Genomic DNA, 18,783 nt, shown 5'->3' with positions numbered 1-18,783 from the left:
TCTTGCTCTCTCTCTCCCTCAAGCTCACGGTTTTTAGCTGGAAAAATGGAGAAGATTGGAGGCTAAGAAAGGGTTATAAGACTTGGTTTTGGTTTGGGTCAAAGGTGCTTGGATAGCCTCCACTTGTCATCACCAAAATCCATCTCAATTTTTTTTCTTTTCTCTTATTTTCTTGGTCAAATATTGTGGCTGATGTATGAGATATTTTGAGGGTTAATTAGCTGAAATAAAATGAGAAGATTAAGGTAATAAATTATGGGTCAAGTGGTGTGTTTACCTGGTAACAAACGGTACTCGTCGGTTCGAGCCAATTTTCCTTAAATCGAGTATACTAGGGTTTTAACTTATAATTTACTAACTTATTATTATCATTTCTAATCACATACTTAATATCACCTAAAACTCACTTTTAATCACCATATTTGATCCACACTCCGTATCGGATAGTCATACCACGGATAGGTATAAAACCCTAATTCATGCTGATTTAAAACACGAAAAGTGAAACCCTACTTTCTAGGTTCATTTGCACTTATTGTGGGGTGATTGAGTAGTAGGGCTATTATAAAGTAATAATTTCCAAATAAAAGGGGATTTTAAGAAAAAAATATAAGGAAATTTTTCCAGTCGTCACAATAGTGCTGGTCCCCTACTGATTGTCCATTTTGTTGAGGCACGTACCGGGCGGGTGTCAACTTAGATGGCCTACTTTTGGCCTGTTTTAAGCAAAAAAAAAAAAACTTGTTTAAAATATCAACTATGGGAATATTTTAAGGCATCCAAAAGTTTTTAAAAATACACATTAAGTAGGAAACTGATGGTGTCTTGCAAAGATTGCCATTTGTGGGTAGCGGGTGAAGGGGAAAGGTTTTGAAAGAATAGGGTATTTTGAACATCAACTAATATTTTTTTTCTAATATTAATGTAAAATAACTGTAGTTTCTTACAACAAATTTTGTAACAAACACTCAAAAAATATACTATCCAAGTAAACCCTAAAAAAAGTGAACCCTAAATAATTTCATTTTCGAAATTTTGAGAAGTTTCCTTGCCACTTTGCTTGATTTTTATTCTAGCCAAAGTCAACAGTCAAGTATTCTCCCCTCTATATATATATTTTTTACTAGTCCTCTGCTAAGTGCAATAGATGTTAGTGAAATTGGGACAGACACGGTTATCTTTTTATGCAAATTTTAATGTTTATTATATTTGTCATATTATTTGCTATACAATAATGTAATGTATTCGTGTATATAGAGGGTTAGTGTATTAGTGTACAATCACAGTACCGGTCACCAGGTCACTGTGCATAACTAAATTGGTGACCGGCTTACTGGGTCACCTGTACTTGTTCTACTATTTGGCACTGTATACCATGTGACTTTCACGTGACCCAGTATTGTAGTGGATGTTAGGTCCCACGTGTAATGATGAAACCGCGTGTTATAGTTTTTGGCGGTTTCTTTATTTGAACGATTAACTGTTCATTGATTTGTTGTATGATATGATTTGGACATAATTATTGCAATTTTGAATGGGTAGTTTATTTTTTTTAAAACCATTTTTTCCGCTTAATTGTTTAGCACGATTTGTTGACAAGTGCTGAATACGTTTGCTCGGTTTGCTGAGTACGATTTTGGTTGTACTGTGTGTGAACCTTGAATTTGGTGAATATTAATTGTTATTTGATATTGTACAACAAATCGTGGATTATTATCGAATTTTAATGGTAAATGATATTATTATAACATCCTTTTAGCAATTTTATATGTTGAATTATAAATTAATATATGAATAGTGGTATTTATTATGGATTTTATAATTGCCATTGTTATTAGTTTTGAATGATCGTATATTGCTAATTATGCGGTGCACTTTATTATACTGTTTAACAACACGTGTCATATGCGTATTTGTTGATGAATGATAATTTTATTAATAACAATCATAAAATAGGGTTTCTGACCCTATTATTACATTCCATTCGGATATTACATCGTCTATTGCTGAATTAAATAACTGAACTGAAAAATATGGACTGAAATTATTCAATTTTTGAAAAATCATAATGTATAGCCACCGAATAATACTTGGAAAATTGACTACACTGCTCCGTATCCAGATATGCTCTATACACTTGTATGATGTGATCCGGAGGAGCCTCCTTGGTGTGTGATTTATCCGGAACATGACTGTTAATGTGTTCCACGGTCTCAAAAATGATCTTATGTGACCCTGACCCTGCAATTGGATGTGAAACAGTGTTGGTGTTGGAAGTAGTGGTATTGCGTTTCTGTTGATGATCATATCCATCTTCCTTTGCGAGCAACTGGCGGAAAGTGTCTTCTGAGTTGTTCGAGCTCGTTTGAGACGTCTGCTGTGTATGGCTCTGACTTCCCTGATTTTCTGCTTCAGAGCTGGAGGCTCTGATGGTCTCTTCGTATAGTGGCTCGGAGTTGAATACGAATTTTGCATTGTTTTCTGTCTAGTCCCTTAATGCTTGCTTATCGGCTCTATCAAGATAATCCCTATATGATGAATCTGGACCTGGATTACACAACATGATAGCTGGAATTCCTCCTCTGATCAGGACTGGTTTGCCGTATTTGCAGTTTGATACCCAGTCCCCTTGAGCCCCGATGAACTCTTTATAATGCTTGAGATATTGCGGATTGATGTCATTGATGACGTTGTACCAGACATCATTGCTGTACACTTTGTTATTCAGATCTAAATGCCCGCACAAATAATTGTGTGGACCCAATGACCTGGCCCATATTGTTTTTCCTAATCTGGATGGGTCTTCGACAATAATGGACATTAGTCTATTGGGCCTAGATTCCATGGGCTTTATATTTGTATTAGCCCAGTCCAGTAATTCATACGGAACATTATCGGCTAATGGAAATGGACTTGTATATTCTTGAGTTGGTGTAGAGTATAACTTCTCAGCATTGCATTTAATCCTGTCATAATATATGCAGTAGGATTTTGGATCTCCTTCTTTGATCGTGTTCATGAAATCTTCAACTGTTTCTTGTTCTGGTGCCTCTGTATAGCACTCATGTTGATTTCTGTATATCTTACTGGATTTGAACGTTCCCCATTCACAGAAATCTTCGTATTTGGAAATATAATCTCGTACAGCTCTTGCATCTCTGGCAGCTTGTATATTTGGATGATATACTTGAGATCTTTGCTGGCATACTAAATCGAATACTCTATCATCTCTTGTTTGGAACTTGTCTGCAAATTGGACGAGTACATGTAGGTGTGGAGTACCGTCTTCATGTAGCTCTGAGGATACTCTCACGTATGAAGGTTGATTATTGGTGAATTTATCAAGGAGTTTTTCAAGACATAATTCTTTTGAAACATCACATCTAGAATATGTGATGAAAATATTTTTTGCAGCAAGGCGGAAAGAACTTGTTCTTGGCATTGTAATTGTCAGAAATAAATGCAGGTGATAATAAAATTCCTTGAAACGAACCCATGCAGGGCACTCTCATAATTAATTATAATGGCATATTCATAAATATTAGCAGGTAACAAGAACCAATGAACAGCAGCACTTCAAAACTCTGATATTATTATTTTTTGGTGTCACTTATCCTGTAGCAATATCAATGGCTGAAATTCTATTTTACCGGATGTATAGGTGCGTGGCATAATCACAGCCCTTTATATTCACAGTACCGGTCACCAGAGTTTTGATTCAAATATTTTCATGTACTTGGAACACTCACCTGTCAAGTAATGTAGAGTTCAAACGTCAAGTTCCTTGGTTACGTTCACCACCGTTTCCCAATCCTAGGGCAATGAGTGAAATCATTAACAAACTAGGTTCAATTCTAACCCAAAAGTGAGTTCATTAGGTGACCAAGTGAGTGGTTAAATCTACTCAATTCACCATGCAAGTTAGGCCCAAAATGCAGTAAAAGTTCATGAGAAAACAAGTTTGACAAGTGCAAGAAAGTTGGGCAAAAGAAAAGTTTCATCCAAGCTCAAGTTGTTCTTCGCGGGAAAAACAGTCGCGCCCACGCAGTCTTGGAAAACGGCTATATCTCATTGTAGGAAGGTCGGAATCAGGTGCCGTCAGTGGCGTTGGAAACTAGACTCAAAGGGCTTTCCAACGGTACTAAATAAACACTCTAGTTCATCTCCTATCAGTACCAGTAACTCAGACAAGATGGCTGATTTTTCAGTTCTGATTAGCTTCAATGCCTTAACAAAGTTACACTAATTCTTGTTGCTAACTTCATTTGTTTTGGTTCAAATTCACCCAATTCAATCTTCTAGGGTTCATAAACAGGGGAGTAATTTAACTAGTACCATTGGAGTTCAAAATGTAATACACAACATAATTAAGAGGATCAAAACAGTCTAGCCAGCCAAATCAGTCCACTATTAGCTCATAACAACTACTTTTCTTGATTTATTTCCACTTCAACTCACACACAAGCTTAACCAATGTCTAGCCAAGATTCTTAGGCTTGATTAATGTGCAAATGAACCACAAAATCAAGGAGAAACCTCTCCTTCCAAAACTGGTCAGCCAAGAAGAAAGAAAACAGTTCACAAGTTCCTTCATGTCACCAACCTTCATCCTTTCATTGTATTCACTTAAACAACATGCCAAGTGTTATCTCCAACTCAAAAAGGGTCTAAAACATGTTAATACCTCAAGAAAAACCATAAACAAAGTTCAAACATTTCATCAAACACATGGTAGACAAACTAACTAACCCTATTACCATTTGCTTAGTTCAAGGAGATTCACCACAAATATTACTCATGCAGCCTCTAGTTTGCCCTCAAAGCTTTAAATACTTGATATAACATTATAAAACCAAAGATTAAGGATCACATACCTCTCTTGTAAGAAGCTTGAGTCACCCAAACAACCACCAAACCAAAAGTTTCAAGCTTGAAAACACACTCTAGGGTTGAAGGCAAATCATTCACCAACTCAAGCTCTTGGTCTTATGATTTTTGTTCAAGTTTAAGCTAGGGTTAGAAAGCAAGAGAAATGGAGTTTTCTTCCTTCCTTTGGAAGCTTCAAGGTGGCTGAAAATATGTTGGAGGAAATGAAGCAAAGTTGGTTTAAAATTCCTCTAATCCTTTGGTCAAACAAGATACATGGCTAGGGTTTTGCCACATGGTCCAATTCTTGTCCAATCTTCTCTTAATCTTTGACTAATGATGTTTCAACTCTTCCAAATGTCCCAATATCTATTTAACATCTCCAAACTCTCATATAAAGTCCCAACCACAAATAAAAGACACTTGTTAAAAATGTAAGTGGTGAAATAATTAAAACCAACTCAAGAAAATGTTTCCATTCAAGTAAAAGAAAATGAAATGCAATGCAAGGGAATTGTTATAATACATGTAGAATGCAATGCAAGGGCATATTATAAGTGGTTTAAATCTTAGGGCAAGGCATGTAGTTTAGGAGAATTGCATTTTAAAGTGAGGGTTCTCACACAATCTAGCAAAGTTTGCTGTCAAACTTGTTAGAGAAGTAGACTAGGAAGAAAACTTTCCCATGTGGCTCAAAGAGAGTGCACAAATGGATCTTTTGGGTAGTAACCAGGTTATAACTGAGCTTGTGGTATCAAGTTAGTAAATGAAATATAAAAAATGCTTTTGACGAAAAAAAAAAGGCTTTTCTTATAGCTTTTATTTTGCTCTCTATTTTTTCCACGTAACATGTGAATATACACATGCTTTATTCACAAATTGAGCACGAAGTGTCACATGTAAAATTATACGACAAAATAATTAGATGAACTTCGTGATAGAAAGTAAAAGATGGTAAGTCTAGAACCCAAGCTACTATATAAATCCTAAAGAGAAAGACTAAGAATGCAAATAAGTAAAACGTGGTCATATTTTTCTGTCTTATATTACCAAACAAGGCAAAGAGGTCATGCACTAAAACTTTTTTGCTTTTCCTCTAATTAATTATTGGGTTTGATTAATAGGTGCTTCAAGTGTTAATTTTGGCAAAAGTATAATTAATTTGGTAAAGTGCCCATTGATAGGCACAATAAATATCAGTACATGCATTCATATGTTAAATTAGATGTGATATAAATCCATAATTATTTATGCCTTGACAATTTCCTTTCATGAACTTTGAAACTAGGCTTAACCTCTAGACGGAAATCTTAAGCCGCTTATCCGACGGAAATGTAGTAAGTTCCTGGGCTTGAGTACAATAAACTCAGGAGTAACCCCATCAGCTATTTGTCTATATTTGGGCTTTGTGGGCTTTTGGTGAATTCCTAAATTTCAAAATCTTTTAAGAAACTGTAAAATAATTAATCAAATAGTGCTGCCCCAAGGCCCAAACAAAGCTTAGTGGTAGAAAGATTGATTATTCAAAATGGAGACGATGGGCAAGATTATTAGATTAGAAATGCTTGGTCTTAGTTTGGGTCTCCTTGTGTTCCTATTTTAATAATAAGCAAGTTTATGTTTGCCCAATCATTTCCTTTGTGAAAACTCCATGGTTCTATGAAAATCTAAATTCACAAATGAACTGGAATTTGAACTTCTAGGCACCAAGTTTAAGGAAACAATTCCACAAAAAAGGTGTAAGGATTTCAGAATCTTCATCTTCAATTACAAATTTTATCTATGTCCTAACTCACATTTATTTTGCTATTTTAACAAATATTTTTTTGAATAAAAAAAAATTGCAGTCCAATCCCATCAAAGTTATTGGCATGTTATAGATGACTGGACATCCGAAAGCTGACAAGAATTAAATTGTATCTAGTTTCCAAATTAAATTGTGAATTTTTTTAAATCAAAATAAGCTTTCATTTCCATTATGCCCTGAAAAATGCAAGTGCCAAAATGGCAGGTCAGGGTATACGGAATATTACTCAAATTTGGTGTAGTCAACCATTCTCTTAAGTTAATGAAAAAAGGGTACGATACTACTTTTGTCAGATATCTTCCAAATACATTCTCGCTATGATTCACTGCTAACATCCTCCTCCTCTCCTTGTTCAATTAACAATGATGTAGGAATATGTTTTAGCAAACAATTTGAGGGGTCTAGTTCACTGCAAATTTGTACCTAATTCGAGAATTGTTTGCTCTGTTCTTGATAGATGACAAATATGTTTTGGAAAGCCATGGATATGATGCTGCACATCATTGGGAAGGCTATAGCTGAAATGATACGTCTACTCGGCAAGTTTAAAGAGAAGGTGAAGGACATAGCAACAGAAAGGGCTGCAGAGCTGTCGGTGAATACAGGGATAAGTTATTTCGGAGTTCGGACTGGGATCTGATATACAATTGCCGGCTACGAATCTGAAGGCATTGAGTAGCAGATCAGCTGACGTAAAGGAGGAAGTGGAAAGAGCCGAACTGTCCGGACGAAAGAAGAGGAAAACTGAGGTTAAACATTGGCTGGCGGAAGTAGAAAAATTAGAGAATGAATTCATTGCGTTGCAGAGAAGGGCACAACAGGAGAGGTATTGGAAACGTTTCTTGGTTGGAGTTCATGTGAGAAAGATGCAAGATCAGGTAGCAGCACTTACTGATCAAAGTCGGAATTTCAATGAGCAGAATGGGGAGGAGAGCCACAGCATTGATTGTAACATTGATTTATTAGCGAAAACAGCAAGAAGAAACCTTAAACTATATTACTGATCAATATAGTTGCGGGCCAAGAACTTGCATTAGATGTTCCCAAATGTTAATTAGATGACAAATTTTGCGACAATGTGAGCTTCTATTGCACAATTAATATTTCAAAATTATACACAAAACTTTTCTTTAAGGTCACTTTTAATGCTCCAATTTGACCTTAAATACTTCCTACAAAAATCAGGAGAGAATGTCAATCTCAATCAACTAATTGAGAATAGCTAACCAAACACATCGAAAAGAATATTATTTTTCATAACTTTTTCAAAAGTTCTCCAAGATGGCCACTAGTTGCCAAAATTTGCCAAAATTACTTACTATATGTTTTTCTGCATCATGTGCTCCAAGTTTAAATTACAAAACTTTAGTTTCTCTGTCTTCGTAAATTAATCTAAGTTAGAAGAATTGTTGCATTGAACTGTAAATTAAACTGCACACACTTCTTTTGTTGTTGTGTGTGGAATTATACTCACCTCCTTAAATTCCACACCATATTATAAATGCATTCCTTAATAGGACTGTGCATCACATCAGGAATATTGTATTCTCGTTATGCAACATCGATAGGCACAAATTGATATCATTAATTTTCATTTATTTGGAAAAAAATATGTCAGAACTTGCACAATTCTTGAACAAAATTATCAATAGAGTCCACTGGAATTCATACAAGAAGGTGAAGCAGTTCGAGAGGATTGAAGGGAGAGCCATGGAGAAAGAAAATTAATTAAAGTTAAAATTTTTCTATACAAAGACTTTTCATATGTGTATAAGGAAATTAAATCAAACTATAAAATTTCCTAAACTCAATTTTTCCAAAACCATAATATGCATCATTCAAATTTGTGATAACAAAAATTGAGAATTTTTCTAATGGATACCCAATGAGCACTAGTTAACATATGTAAACTTTACCTAACCTATCATGTACATGCACATGCTAACCTATAAGCCAGTTGGACAATTTTAATCATTTAATAGTCCATCGTTTTGTAATGCTTAGTCATCTGCTTTTCATAATTTTTGTCATCAACGTCTGAGGCACTCTCTTTACTCGCAGGGAAGGCCTATTTGGTCGACATCACAAATTTTTGCAGTTCTTATTCTTGTGATCGTTGTGATTTTCAGCAATTTCAATTCAATAGTATACCAAAATTTGCCTTAATTCTTGCCTTATTTAAGTCACAGATAAGTTTATAGAAAATTTTGAAAGTTGACTTTTGATTTTTTGTTTCCTTTTCTCTTGATTTAATACCTATAAATTTTCTTTACTAATCATATACTTCTGCAAGTCATGGTTGATGATGCCATATATAGAAAAGGCTAGGCTGGAAAGGACACAAAAGAAATGTATGTTTAACAAATTTCACTGACTTTTCCCCTTGAAATTATACACGTATATCATAATCTCCCTGTCATTTTTCTTGCACGTCTACATCTCTGGACGTTGGAACCTAAGCCAAATTCTCAATTCTAATCCGCTCTCACTAATTTGATTGCTTCCTCATTCATTCATCCCTCTACTTGCAATGTTAATCAATGCCAATCCGCAAAGTTGAAGCAGAAAAAAGGGGAAAGTTTCATGGAATTTCCTGGTTTGGAAGCTCATCATTAGTCTGAGCAAATTCTTCGGTAAAAGCTTTTTGGTTTTCCAGCATTTCAAGGTAACCCGACCTAGTTATGAGCCTTTTTTTTCTCCTTTTTTGGGTTCATGGTCTATAGTTTTCTGTCCTTGAAGTGTTTTCCCATTTTAGCTGCATAATTCTCGAGACAAAAATTCAATTCACATGCGAAACAATGAAACAACGAAAATCAAAGAACTTCTTGCAGTAAAAATGATTTAGTTGGACTTGGCACTGTGCAAATCCAGGATAACCAATTAGGAACGCCTAGTGATTGAGTTATCAAACATTGGAAAATTAAGATAAATAATTAATTTTGGAAAAAAATGAAAGGAATGATAAACCAATGCATGTGGCGACAAGCAAGAGAAACAAAAGGTGAACATTCAAATTGTAGTTTAAGCTTGATTGTAGTTTAGTTTGGTGGTAATCTTTCCCTTTCAATTGTTGAATATAATAAGTTCTGTCATGATCTCCACCCATTTGATGGTTTCAACTAAAGATGGCAGTTGATTTCAAGTCCCAATGACCTATTTATTGGTGCTTCAAAATTCCAAGTTTTTCTTCGAAATTTTATAAACATTGTATGAACTAATCTACTTTTGCCAGTTGAAGAAATCTGGATGACCTTACGTTGCATAATTATTGGATTTTTTTTAAATAAACTTTTTCTTTTGCAACTAAATCTCGTGTCATAAACTGTACTAAACAAGGGCTATGTGCATACTAACCCTTTTTTGTATTAAAAAAAAAGGCTTCACTAAAAGTAAGCTGCTTAATTACAAAACGTTGGGTAGTCAGATTTTCTCTTCAATTTTAATTTTCAGATATGCTTCAAGTTGCTCTATGCATCTTTGTTTAAAACATTCTTGTATTCTCTATTCGGGAAAGCTCTATTAGAAAAGAAGGTTCACTTGTGTATTAGTTTTTATCATCTTTTTTTTCTTCATTTTATCCTCCTAAAAATTTGACTACTTGAACAAAAAACGAAAGTCAACAATAACTCGTCAAATTATTGAGTAAAGTAAGGTTCTAAAAGTGGCACAAGCTGTAGTTATATTTAATTTGATGAAAGATTCAAACTTGAAACTTGTTTTATGGAAAAGATGGAAAAGGCTAGCAACTTTTATGAAGGGAAAATCAAATAATAAAGGTGTTTGTTTAAATAAGGACAAAAATGGAGGCAGAAGCAATGGCGTTACTGGAGGGTATGCAAATCTCATCAAGTTTTCAACTCCTACAAGTCGAAATGGACTCCCAGGTGTTGCTGAATATGGTGAATGACGGGGGTAGGGTGCCTTGGAGGTTATGGGGAACGGTCTCTCGTATCAAATCTCTAGCGCTGGGTTGTCAGATCGCCTTCACTCACGTCTACAGAGAAGCGAATTCAGTTGCAGATGCCCTGGCAACTCTGGCAAGTTCCACACGTGTCCATCAAAGTTTCACTCACTCCACACTTCCAGACCACATACGGCGGTTAGCCCGCCTAGATAGGGTTCAGATGCCTTATGTGCGTTTGGCTTAGGTGCACTGGCGGCACGCCAGCCTCATTTTGCTGTACTTTTGACTGTTTTTTTGAATAGGATTTGGAGTGGCGCCGACCTTCAATTCCGAGGTTAGCCAAAAAAAAAGGTGTTTGTTTAAAGTTCTGGATTTTAACATGGTAAAATTACGCCTTTGACGGGACATTCTTTCTAAAAATGCCTTTTTTTTTATAGCTCACTTGGGACTTGGGGGGACAAAAGGATATAAAAGAAAATATTTGTAAAAAAAAAGATGATTTGTGATGATCATGAGGACCCAAAAAAAAAAATTCCCTCTACAAAGTTTGAAATTAGGAAGAAACATTATATGACGCTCTAATATACTTGACATCCTAAAAAGGATTGAATTATTTTCTAAAAAAACAAACGCAAGACTCCAACAATTTTTTTTTTTTTTGAAATATGGTTGGAGTTTAATAGACGCCTACTTGTTTATTAATAAAAGACAATAGAGTATAAGACAGATGCAAGGTGCGTTTGACAACCTTCTGGGCCTTGCTGCAAGAAACTTAACTACAAAAGTGAGAAAAGTTTAAGGACCTCATCGATTCTTGGCCTAGTTTGTGGAATTGTGGGCTATTACTGAATTTTGTATCATGAAAGAAATACTTTGCTCCACGAGACCCAACCGGGTTCAGCTGGTAAATCTATCTTGTTTTGTTGAAACTCGTGTTTTAGGTTCACTTGAAATATGATCATCAAAAAATAAAAAAAGTTTAAAAATTGATTTATCCGGCTGGAGAATCTTAGCAATTTTATACTAAGTTTCTAACCAGTTACCAAGTTTCTTCCCGTGACTTCATTGGACAATGATTTCATTGCATTAAAATAGGGATCCGTATTATTTACCATGTTGTGATGTTTTTATCTTTGATGATAAAAACGATTTTGTGATTTGGAGGAGAATGATGGAGAATTTTTTCAAATCTGTTGGAATTTGGGATATTGTTGAGAAAAGGCTCATGGAACGTGTACGAGACACAGAATTATTAGATGATGCAATTAAAGAGTTGGAGAGGAATATCCAATTGGATTGTAAGGCATTCCATTATCTCAACACTCAAGTCCAATTACATGTAGCAAAAAAATATGATACATGCAAAAACAACAAAGGAGGCTTGGAAAATTTTGATGAATTCTTATTGTGGTCACAATGAAGAAGAAATTTGTGATGAAGAAGAAAAAAAAGAATATTTTGATGAGTCAAAAAAAGAAGAAATTGCAGAAATTGTGAGTGCACATGAAGATGAAGAATTTATGACTCAAAAAGAAATTTCGCAAGTGATTGAGAAAGAAGGCTAAAATAGTAGTGAAATTACTGATGTGATTGAATATTGTGACAATGTAGAAATTGTTCATTTTGTCAAGACTGATGAATTTTTCGAAGAGAAAAATCAAGTGATGGACTTGGTTGAAATCAATTGTCAAGTGGACAAATTAATTGAAAATTGTGATACTACTAAAGTTGGTGTAGTTGTTAGTGTTAAAAAACTAAAGGAAAAGTATGGTGTTGTTGAAAACCTCATTGGTAAAAATTATGATTTTCTAATTTTGGAGACTTTATTGGTGATATGGTTGAATTAAATTGTGGAGTATCTAATGAAGAATTGGTGGATATATTTGAAATTTTTGACAAGAGTGATCAAGCCAAGAAATTATTCGAGAAGTATAAATTTCGTCCACTACCGCGCGTGAAAATGAAATTGAAGATTTATTGCAAGTTGGTGTTGAATGTTGTTTATACTGCGACTGAATTTTTCATGGAGATTCAAGCTCGTGATGGCATTAGACATGACAACATCAAGAGTTTGGTTTAAGGGAGGCAATGTAGGAAATTAAACCAAGCTATTTTAGTATTCGTTTCCTAATTCTTTTTGGTGTCTTGTTTGTTTAGTTTTCATATTAGATTACGAAATCTCAATCAGTTTTCAAGTAAGTTTTGATTTACAACTGTATTTGTTTTAGGAAATTTTGGAATCTATAAATACTAACAGTCTAGTAGGTTATTATTTGTAGAATTGAATTGAGTTTTAAGAATAGTTTTGAGAGATTTATGAGATTTTCTAAATTGTCCTGAGCGAAAGGCTATGACTTGATGTTTGTTATTGTTCAATTTTGAGTTAATTAAATTATTAAATATGTGTTCTCCTCCTCTTCCCGCATATTTTTATATGTGTTAGAATTGCTTTCGCTGAATGCATAATTTATTTGAAATAATTACTGCAGTACTTTTTGTGATATGATATATGTGAGATAAAAAAATAATAAAAAAGATAATTAAAATTTGTAAAATAAATTATTTTACTTCAAATGTTGTTTGTCAGTTTTGCTCCTTTTCAGTTCTCCACTTTGAAAAGCCTTCCTCGCAATTTCCAAGTTCCTTTAGTCTTTTTTTTTTTTCTGAAAACGTTAGAAGATAAAGTTCCTTTAGTCGTCGTTGTCAAACCAAGTCATTTCTTGTACAGTGCTGGTCCCCTACTGATTGTCCATTTTGTTGAGGCACGTACCAGGCGGGTGTCAACTTAGATGGCCTACTTTTGGCCTGTTTTAAAAATAGGTGAGATAAAAAAATAATTAAAAAGATAAAAGATAATTAAAATTTGTAAAATAAATTATTTTACTTCAAATGTTGTTTGTCAGTTTTGCTCCTTTTTCAGTTCTCCACTTTGAAAAGCCTTCCTCGTAATTTCCAAGTTCCTTTAGTCTTTTTTTTTTCCGGAAACGTTAGAAGATAAAGTTCCTTTAGTCGTCGTTGTCAAACCAAGTCATTTCTTGTACAGTACTGGTCCCCTACTGATTGTCCATTTTGTTGAGGCACGTACCGGGCGGATGTCAACTTAGATGGCCTACTTTTGGCCTGTTTTAACCACAAAAAAAAAACTCGTTTAAAATATCAATTATGGGAGTATTTTAAAGTTTTTAAAAATACACATTAAGTAGGAAATAATTACTGTAGTACCTTTTGTGATATGATATATGTGAGATAAAAAAATAATAAAAAAGATAAAAAGATAATTAAAATTTGTAAAATAAATTATTTTACTTCAAATGTTGTTTGTTAGTTTTGCTCCTTTTTCAGTTCTCCACTTTGAAAAGCTTTCCTCACAATTTCCAAGTTTCTTTAGTCTTTTTTTTTTCCGGAAACATTAGAAGATAAAGTTCCTTTAGTCGTCGTTGTCAAACCAAGTCATTTCTTGTACAGTGCTGGTCCCCTACTGATTGTCCATTTTGTTGAGGCACATACCGGGCGGGTGTCAACTTTGATGGCCTACTTTTGTCCTGTTTTAACCAAAAAAAAAAAACTTGTTTAAAATATCAACTATGGGAATATTTTAAAGTTTTTAAAAATACACATTAAGTAGGGAATAATTACTGTAGTACTTTTTGTGATATGATATATGTGAGATAAAAAAATAATTAAAAAGATAAAAAGATAATTAAAATTTGTAAAATAAATTATTTTACTTCAAATGTTGTTTGTCAGTTTTGCTCCTTTTTCAGTTCTCCACTTTGAAAAGCCTTCCTCGCAATTTCCAAGTTCCTTTAGTCTTTTTTTTTTTTCCGGAAACGTTAGAAGATAAAATTCCTTTAGTCGTCGTTGTCAAACCAAGTCATTTCTTGTACAGTGCTAGTCCCCTACTGATTGTCCATTTTGTTGAGGCACGTACCGGGCGGGTGTCAACTTTGATGGCCTACTTTTGGCCTGTTTTAACAAAAAAAAAAAAACTTGTTTAAAATATCAACTATGGGAATATTTTAAAGTTTTTAAAAATACACATTAAGTAGGAAATAATTACTATAGTACTTTTTGTGATATGATATATGTAAGATAAAAAAATAATTAAAAAGATAAAAAGATAATTAAAATTTGTAAAATAAATTATTTTACTTCAAATGTTGTTTGTCAGTTTTGCTCCTTTTTCAGTTCTCCACTTTGAAAAGCCCTCCTCGCAAATTCCAAGTTCCTTTAGTCTCTTTTTTTTTTCCGGAAACGTTAGAAGATAAAGTTCCTTTAGTCGTCGTTGTCAAACCAAGTCATTTCTTGTACAGTGCTGGTCCCCTACTGATTGTCCATTTTGTTGAGGCACGTACCGGGCGGGTGTCAACTTAGATGGCCTACTTTTGGCCTGTTTTAACCAAAAAAAAAACTTGTTTAAAATATTAATTATGGGAATATTTTAAAGTTTTTAAAAATACACATTAAGTAGGAAATAATTACTATAGTACTTTTTGTGATATGATATATGTGAGATAAAAAAATAATTAAAAAGATAAAAAAATAATTAAACTTTGTAAAATAAATTATTTTACTTCAAATTTTGTTTGTCAGTTTTGCTCCTTTTTCAGTTCTCCATTTTGAAAAGCCTTCCTCGCAATTTCCAAGTTCCTTTAGTCTTTTTTTTTTTTCCGAAAATGTTAGAAGATAAAGTTCCTTTAGTCGTCGTTGTCAAACCAAGTCATTTCTTGTACAGTGCTGGTCCCCTACTGATTGTCCATTTTGTTGAGGCACGTACGGGGCGGGAGTAAACTTTGATGGCCTACTTTTGGCCTGTTTTAACCAAAAAAAAAAAAAACTTGTTTAAAATATCAACTATGGGAATATTTTAAAGTTTTTAAAAATACACATTAAGTAGGAAATAATTACTATAGTACTTTTTGTGATATGATATATGTGAGATAAAAAAATAATTAAACTTTGTAAAATAAATTATTTTACTTCAAATTTTGTTTGTCAGTTTTGCTCCTTTTTCAGTTCTCCACTTTGAAAAGCCTTCCTCGCAATTTCCAAGTTCCTTTAGTCTTTTTTTTTTTTCCGAAAATGTTAGAAGATAAAGTTCCTTTAGTCGTCGTTGTCAAACCAAGTCATTTCTTGTACAGTGCTGGTCCCCTACTGATTGTCCATTTTGTTGAGGCACGTACGGGGCGGGAGTAAACTTTGATGGCCTACTTTTGGCCTGTTTTAACCAAAAAAAAAAAAACTTGTTTAAAATATCAACTATGGGAATATTTTAAAGTTTTTAAAAATACACATTAAGTAGGAAATTGGTGGTGTGTCGCAAAGATTGCCATTTGTGGGTGGCGGGTGAAGGGGAAAGGTTTTGAAAGAATAGGGTATTTTGAACAACAACTAATATTTTTTTTCTAATATTAATGTAAAATAACTGTAGTTTCTTACAACAAACTTTGTAACAAACACTCAAAAAATATACTATTCAAGTAAACCCTAAAAAAAGTGAACCCTAAATAATTTCATTTTTGAAATTTTGAGAAGTTTCCTTGCCCTGACTAATCCGTTAAACGACTCGGGTCACACACCTAATTGTGATGGGTGAGTCTCCCAACAAGGGTGGACCCGGGTCACACACCTAATTGTGGTAGGTGAGTCTCCCAACAAGGGTGGCTGCGTACGCCAGGTTTCGAACCCGAGACCTGTTTAAGCGGAGCCAAACTGCTTACCACTTGGCCCAACCCCGATTGATTTATTATATTTGTCATATTATTTGCTATACAATAATGTAATGTATTAGTCTATATAACTAACGTATTACACATATATTAAATACAACAATATACAATGTGATTGTACCACAGATATTGAATACGACAGCCGGACAAAACTTGACAAAACTGTGCCGGCTTCTGTCATCCATTCGTTTACGCGGAAGTGAAGACTTTTGAAAACAAATACTAGAGCCAAAGGAGTCAGTCGACAGGATGCGGGCCATTGATTGATTTTGCAGATCTTTTCCCTCTGCATGAACTGATCCCAATCCTTATTCACGAAGGAATCCACTCATTTTTCCCACCTTAGACAAATTACACGCAACCAACTCATGCCCTTGCATTAAGAGTAAAATTCAAAGAGTGTAGTACATTCTTCTTGTCTGGAGGTGTGTTTCTCTTCCCCTGATTCCGCCCAAAATCTTCTCTTGTACAGGTTAGTTTAGGGGTAGTGCAAAGATTGTCGATTGTCAAGAACGAAAAACAAAATATTGCATTGGTGCAAAGACAAGCATGAATATTACCCCAAAAATGCGGGGCCAATACAGACAACTGCTTATGCCCTACCAAGAACATCATCTGAAACATTTATGTCCTACCACAGCAACTTCTATGTGTTTGCTTGAACGACTGAACCAGTAGGTCCTCTTGCAAAGGACATTAATAAATTGCTTCTTCTTTGACTAATTAATTTTACCTAGACTGCAAATTTGCACTATTTTAAGGTACAATGATACCATACTTGACCTTAGTTATGTGGTATGACTTTTGCTGGGAAATATCAGAAAATAATCGAGATGGCAAAAATTGAAGAAGCAATTAACAAGCTGATGAGCAGCTCTGCAATGAATGAAATGGCAGAAAATGAGCCCGTGATTGTGCTAGAAGTAACTTGCCCTCAAAGAATGACCCTGATTGATTATTTTCGAGCTTATAGTTGAATGCGTGCTTTTTGCACCTAATTCGGACTCTGCACACCACAACAGTGTTAGTTTGAGCCTAATCCAGGATTTGTTTGTTCAGTTCTCAAGTAGTTTTAGATCCCCTCTGACTCGAGCATTTTTTGGGTAAAGAAATGCCAAAGATTGGTATTGATTGAACAGAGCTGGGTAAGTATAAATTTCAGACAATATGACCCTCAGGAAATATTTGATTCTTGTCCCACTAACTTCTGTTGAAACTTAAAGAAAATAGCTACATGAAAATGAGATTCTCATTGTGGATCTGTTCACACGACGGAGGTTATAGAAGTTAGGAATCACACTACAAAATCAAAGCAGACAGCACAATCTAGTGCTTGGCAAGTGGTTAAGGACTCTCTACTTTCGCAATAGAGACGTGTTACGTTAGTGGGATGTTATAGATGAATGGACATCCCAGAGCTGACATGAATTCAATTGATTAGTGTTTCCAGTTTAATTGTGAATTGGTGATCAAAAGAAGCCTTCATTTCCATTATGCTCTGAAAAACGTAACAGATGAGGAAGTAGGAACTAGTAATCAATCTTTGATACGGCAACCATTCTTTTGAATTGAAATAGGGGTCAAAAGGTATTTTTGTCGGGGATCTTCCGAAGACTTTCTAGTTATTAACCGTTCGTTTACAACGACAAGGGAGCTGTACTTGTTAATCAGGAGGACAGGGACAAGTGAAGCTGTGCTTGTTAATCAGGAAAAATCGCAATCGATGATTGTTGGACTCTGTCAGTCTGTTGGACCTTCCCACCTCAAAGCTAGCTAAGGGGTGAGACTTTCTCTCGCACTTATAATCAAGCAGCCTACCCCTTCTACGATCAATGTAGAATAAACTCAACAATAATAAAATTAATACATATTTGATGAATTTTGAAGTAAAACTTCGAGAAAATGTAGCATTGGCTATAAAGTAGAAATTAATTTCCATGAAGGTTTCTCTTTTCTGTTTTCTTTTTTTTTTTTTTTTTTTTTTCTGGTTGCTTCTATTGACTCTGTGAGTGTTTTAGCAATGAAATATGGATACAATTATGGGGTAACAGTTTGAAACCCGAGGCCTACTATTAAAGCAAATATTGTACTTCATTTATATAGCTATTTTTATCCTTTTCATTGCTAGTAATTGGTATCCGTGCTACTTGCTTTTCCTTTTTTTTTTTTTAAATCTTTAACGCCTACTATTGTAATTAGAGAAAGAAACAAGTAGAAGTACCACATCAAAATTTTTTATGGCCTGATTAAGAGAGAGTCACAGACATGCACCTATATTGTTGTCAAAATAACAAAAAGGAAAAATCAAAATGGTTATGCACATGTATCTATGTAATAGTTTAAGGGTTGAACCTGGTATTTACAAGAAAAGTTGGACGTGAGGGTATTAACTGTCAAGTTTTGAGTCTTGACTAAAGTAGCAACTGCATTATAAAAAGGAAAAGGAAAAAAATTAGAATCATATTTTTCCAAGAACT

At 34.4% G+C, this 18,783-nt stretch overlaps 1 protein-coding gene across 1 annotated transcript; it reads right to left on the bottom strand.

Moving 5' to 3' along the window:
* Positions 1-2,019: 2,019 nt before the first annotated feature.
* On the bottom strand, positions 2,020-5,137 carry LOC113689246 (uncharacterized). Its single transcript, XM_027207046.2, has 2 exons — positions 4,875-5,137; positions 2,020-3,813 (listed from the first exon to the last, which is right to left on the bottom strand). Exon 2 carries the CDS (start codon positions 3,440-3,442, stop codon positions 2,486-2,488), a length of 957 nt encoding a protein of 318 aa, XP_027062847.2. The 5' UTR covers positions 3,443-3,813; positions 4,875-5,137; the 3' UTR covers positions 2,020-2,485.
* Between the last annotated feature and the right edge of the window lie 13,646 nt (positions 5,138-18,783).

Source organism: Coffea arabica, chromosome 5c, assembly GCF_036785885.1.
Source record: "Coffea arabica cultivar ET-39 chromosome 5c, Coffea Arabica ET-39 HiFi, whole genome shotgun sequence".
NCBI lineage: Eukaryota > Viridiplantae > Streptophyta > Magnoliopsida > Gentianales > Rubiaceae > Coffea > Coffea arabica.
The sequence above is the reverse complement of the archived record's forward strand: the minus strand, read 5'-3'. Positions and strand labels throughout refer to the sequence as shown.